This window comes from Tasmannia lanceolata, unplaced genomic scaffold (genome assembly GCF_043159265.1).
Source record: "Tasmannia lanceolata isolate RefF3 unplaced genomic scaffold, GAP_Taslan_0.1 ptg000012l, whole genome shotgun sequence".
Classification (NCBI taxonomy): domain Eukaryota; kingdom Viridiplantae; phylum Streptophyta; class Magnoliopsida; order Canellales; family Winteraceae; genus Tasmannia; species Tasmannia lanceolata.
In genome coordinates this window covers 19,135,498-19,144,604 of record NW_027518689.1, presented here as the reverse complement: position 1 = coordinate 19,144,604, position 9,107 = coordinate 19,135,498, and the positions used below count along the sequence as shown (strand labels likewise).

At 42.4% G+C, this 9,107-nt stretch overlaps 1 protein-coding gene across 1 annotated transcript; it reads left to right on the top strand.

The window, feature by feature from the left end:
• The first annotated feature begins 2,366 nt into the window (after positions 1 to 2,366).
• Positions 2,367 to 8,885, top strand: LOC143888609 (uncharacterized). Its single transcript, XM_077393050.1, has 4 exons — positions 2,367 to 3,583; positions 4,232 to 4,976; positions 5,142 to 5,419; positions 8,771 to 8,885. The coding sequence occupies exons 1-4, from the start codon at positions 2,367 to 2,369 to the stop codon at positions 8,883 to 8,885; spliced, it is 2,355 nt and encodes a 784-aa protein (XP_077249165.1).
• Positions 8,886 to 9,107: the final 222 nt, after the last annotated feature.

Sequence of the window (9,107 nt, the reverse complement as noted above, 5' to 3'; positions counted from 1 at the left end):
CACATGTTTAATACTACAATAGCCATTCCAACAGACAAACGGACTTGGGCATACCTCTTAAGTTTCAACAACTTAAGTGAACGCACTCAGAAGCATTTCTTATGTGTGTGACTATAAACTCAGAAACATTCATTTAGGGTATATAATCATGGCAAGAGATTGCTAATGGAACAATGCAAATGAATTGCAAACATATCAACCAAGAGGGATTAATGATCATTTGAGAAGAACAAAATTTATGTCATCATCTACTACTCTTGTTCACACCATGGTGCCTAAATGAGGTTCTTATTAATCAACACTACATACCTGTTTGTGTCAATCTTATAGATGATTCCATACCCACAGATGACCTTGATGAATGCAACACCAGTGATAGTGAAAAAAAATTTGTCGTATATACATCAAAGAATGTGACCGCTTGTTTGAAATTCCATTTTTATAAATTGTCTAAATATACACCTATGGTACCCAAGTAGTTTCAATAATTCTGTAACCCAAAACCAAATTCCAATTGGTAATCTTTAAGATATACCTTTCTTACTCTTACAGTTTAAAGAATTTAAGAGGGAAATCTATGGGGATTAAGTATAACAACTCAGGCATTCATGAACCCGTGAAACTCATGATGAACCATAAAAACAAATTTCAATTTCAGCTAACCCTCACAATCCTTTTGGAAAAGAACAAGAAATATGCATTTATTACCACATAGCAATCCAGTCTTTTTAATGAAATCATAAAATTAAGCCAACAGGAAGGAAATTATACAAAATCATTTTCAGTTGACCCTAATCAGAACGTGAATCTAACTTTATCAAACCATTATGAGCATGAGAATCACTGCCACAAAATTAGGGGAAAATCCCTAAAACCTCATTATCTTTGAAAGAAAGATCCCAACAACTTTGCTGAATGCAACTTTTGAACTTCGACAATGGATAGAACCAATTAGGGAACAATTTCAATCTTTTTGGAAACTATAGCATTAGAAACATCAACAAAACATGAAACTTTGGTAATTAATTCATTCCAAGAAGAATTTCCGATGTGACCTATCAGAAAATTCATTAACAACTCATTTGAAGGAATCTATCTCCCAAATGTAACAAATTCGCAAAATCAATGAACCTGTTCAACAAATATTCTAGAAACAGAATTTCCAAACAAAACAAACCCATCACAAGAGATGAATATAATTGAATCATACACCTATACCCTCGACATGGGGTAATGAAATGAAATTAGATAATTCACACAACCATACATGGGGCCTCCAGTGAAATCAGATGATACTCATACCCACGACATGGAGTAGAGTAATCATCTGATTTCCTACTGTTGGAATATGTAACTTGCCTAAGGGCATTTAGGACTTTGTACATTCCTTTATGTTTTAGTATAAAGATATGAGTCAGGGGGAGATAACCCTAACTCTTCTATTTTCTCTGTCTAAACTTTCGTCTAACATGGTATCAGAGCCTTAGGGTTTTCTGATCCCTAGGGTTCTCTAGTAGCCTTCATCTTCTCCGCCACCCTCCCCACCGCGAAACCCAATTCCGGGCCAAGTTTAATCGGAGGCAGACCGGCACGACATCTTTTTACTCCCGAGGAGGAGCCGTTCTCTCCGAGCCGAAGGCAGCCCTCCCTCCCGCCCCGTTTCTCTCCCCCCAACCCAGCCCTCCTCTGCGCAAAGGTCCTGGTTCTGTACCCCCGCGCAGCAACCCCCCCCCCCCCAGATTTTCTACCTACGGCGGAAATTATTTTCCAAGACCGAGGATTTGCACCACCCCAAAATTTCAAACCGGAAAACTTTTTCCAGGACCGAGGATTTGCACCCCCCAAAATTTTCCAGGAAAATATTTTCCCTCCAAGCCGGAAAACTTTTTCCAGGACCGAGGATTTGCACCCCCTCAAAATTTTCCGAGAAAATATTTTCTGACCCCCCCCACAAAATCACTTTCCTGGAAAGCTGTGTTTCGCCTTGCATCAGATTTTTTTTTTCCAGCACCCAATTCGTAGGTTTGCTGGTAAGCCTCAAACCCCAACTTTTTCAACCCACAACATTTTTTATTTTTTATTTTTTATTTTTTTCGTCTCTTCCTTTCCTCCCTTGGTAAACCCTACCACTATTTTCTCCCTGTTATTATGTGTTAGATCTTCATCTCTTACCCTACTTTGATTCTTGTTTGTCTTTGCGGCTCCCCTCTGTGTCTCATGGCTTCCCTCTTGTCAAGCTTCGTCGATGCCCGTCATTCTTGGAGCTGCGTCTAGCTTTCTTGGCCTATCCTAGTTTGCCCACCTATTCTGTTATCTCCTGTTATTCGTCTTGGTTTGGATTGTCTGTTTCTTTCTTGCTTGTTGTTATGGAGGAGGTGCTTGACAATCCTTCCACAGGAGTGGCTCCTGGTGTTCGTCCGACACCCTCTTTGGCGTCTTCTTCGTCATCATCTCTCTGTATGGATGGATCATTCCCACATATCACTACTGTTAAGTTGGATGGGGCAAACTATGTTACTTGGAAAGCAGCCGTCGAGAAGTATCTTATTGCTCGTGGGAAAGCCCACGTCATTCGTCGTGATCCTCCTCCTACGACGGATCCCACCTTTGATCGATGGGAACAGGAGGATGCTCTTGTTTGCACCCTTCTGTGGCAGAGTATGGCCCCTCACGTCTCTGGGCCCTTGATGCTTTTGCCTACTGCGAAACGGATATGGAATCAGGTTACTCTTCTTTACTCTGGCGTGGCAAACATTAGTCGGATCTGCTCTACCTATTCTGAGTGGATGCGTTTCCGCCGTGGTGATCTTCCTCTTGCCACCCATTACAGCCAATTCGTTGGCCTCTGTCAGCAGCTTGATGTTTACATGCCGCTTACCACGGATCTCACAGAGGCTGCTCGTCAGAGGGATCAGATCCGTGTTGTGCAGTACCTTGAGAGTTTGGGTCCAGAGTACATGCATCTTCGTCAGCAAATTATCGGTTCTGGCGCTATTCCTTCCCTTACTGAGGTTTACTCCAGGGTCCAGCAGCGCTCTCCTGGTGATCCAGTGATATCTGTTCCTATTGATGGTTCTGCTCTCGCGACCTATAATGGCATTACTCGCCCGCCTCGTGGTGGAGCCTCCTCTGGTGGTGGCCGTGGTCGTACCGGCCGTGGTGGTGGTCGTTATGGTGGTGGCCGTGGCCGTTCTTTTTGCACTCACTGTCAGCGCGAGGGACATTATATTGACCATTGCTATACCCTGTATCCCGAGCTTCGTCAGGCACGCTCGGCTCACATGGGTGCTACTACTGCTTCGATTTCAGATTGCGCTCCCTCTGCTTCTGTTCCTGCACCAGCTGATTCCACCTATACATTATCCCGTGCCGATTATGAGGAGTTCCAGCGTCTGCGGCTCAGTTCTCGTCCTCCCTCTGCAGGTTTCGCCCAGCCAGGTAGTTCACCCACTACCCTTCTATCTAGCTCAGGGTCATGGATCATTGACTATGGGGCATCCAATCACCTGACTGGTAACTCTTCTCAGCTTCATTCTTTTCGATCTTTCTCATCTCCCTCTCAGTCTATCACCCTTGCTGATGGGTCCACTACACCTATCAGTGGTGTTGGTCATATCTCCCCTCATCCTGCTCTTACCTTATCTTCTGTTTTATGTGTCCCAAAATCACCATTTAGTTTACTTTCAGTTAGCCAAATTACTAACTCTCTTCATTGTTCTGTCTCATTTTTCCCATCTTACTGTTTGTTTCAGGATCTCTCGACTGGGAAGACGATTGGAACGGGTCGTGAGGTAGATGGACTCTATCGTCTTGACTGCCGGCCGCCTACTGTCTTACATAGCTCATTGGATACTTTTCAGTGGCATTGTCGCCTGGGGCATCCTTCACTTCAGCGGCTGCAGACTTCTCTGGTTCCCGGACCTTTTTCTAGTTTTCAGTGTGAGTCCTATGAACTCGGGAAGCACCGTCGTGTGTCGTTTCCGTCCCGGATCATTAGTCGAGTGTCTAGTCCATTTGAATTAGTCCATTCTGATGTATGGGGACCCTCTAGGGTCGCGTCTAGTACTGGCTTTCGGTATTTTATTGTGTTTATTGATGACTTCTCACGCATGACCTGGTTATATTTACTTAAGAGTCGATCCGACGTGTTCTTTGCTTTTCGCACATTTCATTCTGAAATTAAGAATTAATATAATTGCAATATTAAATGTCTTCGTACTGACAATGCTAGAGAATATTTTTCTGATACTAATGGCTTTCAATCCTATCTCTCCCAACATGGGATTTTACATCAGTCGTCATGTGCGTACACCTCTCAACAGAATGGTGTTGCTGAGAGGAAACTTCGTTATTTGCCTGAAGTAGGTCGCACTCTTCTTTTTCAGATGAGTGTTCCTAAGGCATACTGGAGTGATGCCCTTCTCACGGCGTGTTTCTTAGCAAATCGCCTTCCTTCCTCTGTCTTAGAGGGTGCCTCTTCTTTCGAGATTTTATCTCCTAGTAAGGAACAGTTTCCTCTGACACCTCGTGTATTTGGATGCGTTTGTTTTGTTCATCACCTTGGACCTGGCCGTGACAAACTCGATCCCCGGTCTGAGCGTTGTGTCTTTCTGGGGTATTCCCGTACGCAGAAAGGCTATCGTTGCTATAGCCCTCGTCTACGTCGCTGGTTTGTCTCAGCCGATGTTACGTTCTTTGAGTCTGAGGCATTCTTCCAACATGGCGCGGCATCTTTCACCCCTTCTCTCGAGTCCGAGGTCTCGCTTCCCTTACCAGATCTACCTGCTTCTCTTCCGTCATCTCCTATTTCCGTGCGGCCAGCTTCTGCAGCTTCTACTTCTTCTGCCACGTTGGAGAAGCCAGCTCCACCTAAAATTACACAGCAGTATCAGCGGCGCCAAGTTACAGATAGGTCTCTTCTACCTCCTCTCGCACAATCATCTTCTGAGCCGATGATCCCTCTCTCTCGCTCTCAGGTATCTTCTCTTCCGCCTTCCTCTGTTGTTTCTGCTTCTCCTATTGCATCTCATACGAGATCCCGTTCCACTGCACATCCTATTTCGAATTTTGTTTCTTATGATAAGCTCACCAGTACCTTCCAGAGCTTTGTTTCCTCCTTGTCTTCTATCTCTTTACCACAGTCAGTGGCTGAGGCTCTTGACCATCCTGGCTGGCGTGATGCTATGAACCTAGAAATGGGCGCTCTTCATAGTAATGATACATGGGATCTGGTTTCCCTACCCGCTGGTGCCCGTCCTGTTGGTTGTCGGTGGGTTTTCTCCATCAAATACCTCCCTGATGGTACTGTCGAGCGCTTAAAAGCACGGTTAGTCGCGAAAGGATACACTCAGACTTTTGGTGTTGACTACACTGAGACATTCAGTCCCGTTGCAAAAATTCCCTCTGTCCGTGTGCTCCTGTCTCTTGCTGTTAATCATAGCTGGCCCCTTCATCAGCTGGATGTGAAGAATGCCTTCCTCCATGGCAACCTAACTGAGGAGGTGTATATGGAGCAACCACCAGGGTTTGTTGCTCAGGGGGAGACTTCCTCCTCCGTGTGTCGCCTACGCAAGTCACTATATGGCCTCAAACAATCTCCGCGTGCGTGGTTTGGGAGATTCAGTGAGGCAGTCATGCGCTTTGGCATGAAACAATGCGCAGTGGATCACTCAGTCTTCAGTTATCACTCTTCAGCTGGGTGTATTTTGTTGATAGTTTATGTGGATGACATAATAATCACAGGGAGCAATTCACAAGGTATACAACGTTTGAAAACCTTCTTGCAAAAGGAATTCTCTACTAAGGATTTGGGTCAGCTCAGGTATTTCTTGGGGATAGAGGTTGCTCGTTCCTCTAGAGGCTTGTTCCTATCACAGAGAAAGTATGTCTTGGACTTGCTAAAAGAAACAGGCAATCTTGGAGTTAAACCAGCTTCTGCACCCATGGATCCTAATGTGAAACTCGTTCCAGAAGAAGGAGAGTTGTTGGAGGATCCTAGCAGGTATCGCAGGCTTGTCGGTAAACTTATATATCTCACGGTTACTCGGCCAGATATTTCATATGCTGTTGGAGTTGTCAGTCAGTATATGAGCTCTCCACGTACTTCTCACTGGGCTGCGGTGACACAGATTCTTAAGTATTTGAAAGGGGCTCCAGGGAAGGGATTGATGTTCAAAAGACATGGCCATATGAAAGTTGAAGGCTTCTCTGATTCAGATTGGGCTGGATCCCCAGCAGATAGACGATCCACCACTGGGTATTGTACATTTGTAGGTGGCAATCTTGTTTCATGGAAGAGTAAGAAGCAAGATGTTATAGCTAAGTCCAGTGCAGAGGCTGAATACAGGGCAATGGCACAGACAAGCACGGAACTTATTTGGCTACGGTCACTTCTTTCTGAAATTGGCTTCATTTCATCTTCTCCTTCACAGCTTTATTGCGACAACAAAGCTGCAATATACATTGCCAACAATCCAGTCTTCCATGAGCGCACCAAGCATATTGAAGTGGACTGTCATTTTATCCGTCAAAGAATCCAGAAAAGAGAGATTTGCACTGTGTTTACTCGGTCAGGGGACCAATTAGCTGATATGTTTACAAAGTCCTTAAATAAGTCAAAATTGAATGATATATGTAACAAGCTAGGAACGTATGATATCTACATTCCAGCTTGAGGGGGAGTGTTGGAATATGTAACTTGCCTAAGGGCATTTAGGACTTTGTACATTCCTTTATGTTTTAGTATAAAGATATGAGTCAGGGGGAGATAACCCTAACTCTTCTATTTTCTCTGTCTAAACTTTCGTCTAACACCTACATCAATTGAGCATTCATAACTCCATAATCCATTCAACACAGGAAATCAGATTGCATACAAGAACCAAGTTAATGCCAAATCCATGAATTAATACTATATTATCAGAAAACAAGGCAAGTAGCCATGCAAATTTCAGCAATACAAGGGGGGGATAGATGTTACCTGAGCTTCGACTAAGATACGAGGTGGAATGATGCCGAGGGTTTGCAGGTAGAAGATTCAGCACCGGCAAGAAGAGGCCAACGAATCTGACCGGAAAATATGATGGATCCCTCTCTCTCCCTCTCTCTCTCTCTCTCAATCCTTTGTGTACTTTTCTAAACGAATGGGGGGTCTGCAAAATGGGGGAAAACTAGTTAGGGTTCTTAGGATTTCAGATTTTTGCAGAATGGGTTTAATGGAGATGATTTGATGGGATGATTTGCAGAATGGATTTTTGCAGAATGGGTTTAATGGAGATGATTTTTGCAGAGGATTTCAGATTTTTGCAGAATTTTTTCTAAGATCTATATGGTGAACCAGCTTGGGCAATCCGGCCAATCAGGTATCTTATAACGAAGATAGCAAGGATGAACTAGTGTCCACCTCCTTTCAATAGTCTCTTTACAACGGTAACATTGTAACTATCACGCAAGAATGATAGTAGTAGTTAGTGAAAAGTTAGCAGACATCTCGGGTGATTTCAGCTTCCGCTGCCATGTTTCCAATCTGTCAAGTGGAAAGGATATTTCTATTGTTCGCATTCTTAGAGGCAAACAGTATAGCTGATTCGCTTGCCAAAGGTGGTGTTAGCAGAGATCGTTTACTAGAGACTTCTAATTGTTTCTGCTTTATTTTTCTTCTTTTGTAAGTAGTCATTGTCTTAAAAAAATCTTTCACCCAAAAAAAAAAAAAAAAAAATCCAAAAAACACCTAAAAGAATGAAAAATCAGAAAAAGTCAGTAGATGGGAAGTAGATGTTTAGAATGGTCCTAGGTCAAAAGAAAGATAAAAAAAAGGGCACATATATAAAAGACAAAAAAAGAAGACTTTGATTTGAATTTACAAGTTCAATCAACAATATAGTAAACATTGGATGTAAACAAATTCCAAAACCTAGGAAACACCAATTCAGACAATTTAATAACATTTCCTATCAGTGCCTCTGATTTAGATAGGGGATTCCTCCCTCTGCTGGATTATATCATCTTGTGGTTTGTGGAAGATTTTAGGCATTTGTCTCCCCATATCTCTTTGGATTCCATCCATTATCTATTCCTAACGTTGTCAGAATCAGAATTAAATTTTTGGTTTCCCTTTCAAAGAAAAAGTTGCCAGAATTATCTGTACTAACATGTTGGTTGCAATTGAAGGGGTCTTAACAATAAAATGTCCATTAATCCTCCCAGAACCTGTTTTTTTTCTCGTTGCATCAGAATACACTTGACTGTATCCAATTGGTGGAATCTAAAACACATTCATAAAAAAGATGAATAAACGAGTTTCATGAAACTGGCCAACACTGATAAGAATGTTGTTGGAGCCTAGAGAAAAGAGATGTGATGGACCCCAGAGAAAAGGGATAAGTTGGAGAGCTCAGAGAAAAGAGATGTGGCTACCATGGTCTTCTCAAGAATAAATTTAGCAAAGAAAAAAAAAAAACCGATGAAGTACCTTAAACTACTTACAGTTGTGAAGTAACCTCTAAAGGGTGGAAAATGCAAAGATAGTATGCCTTATTAGCACTACAGACATAATTTATTCAGAGAAAAACTTAAAAGAATGAAACAAGGATATAACCATGTTTTACCATTAGAAAAAGGATATAACCATGTTCAGCAAGAGTACCGTGCATAAATCAAAATGCTACTGTTCCTAAATCTATATTATACAGGGATTTCACAAAGAAACTGTTGCTCCTAAACCAATCTCAGAAGAAAGAATTAATTGTTCAATCTAAATTTTCCAATGTAGTGGCAGTTACTTCCAAACTGCTCCCACATTTGTTTGCCTAGAAAATTACTCTGGTGATGACTCAGCAAGTGGACAAACTTTGCTTCACAGTTCAAAGGAAACACGTCAAGACTGAGGCTAATTGATTGATCCTGATCAAACCCTTCTTGCTTCCACTCTGGTTGGGAACTGAAATAAAAATAACAATTTCTAATGAAGAAAAGTTTTGATTTCTACTGTGCTTTACAGTAATCATTCTAGTTCCAAGAAAATAAAATGGCTTGGATGGGAAGTTTAGAATATCAGAGAGAACTGGATAAGTACCACCCATTCACATTCGGTCCAATAGTCCCTGGTA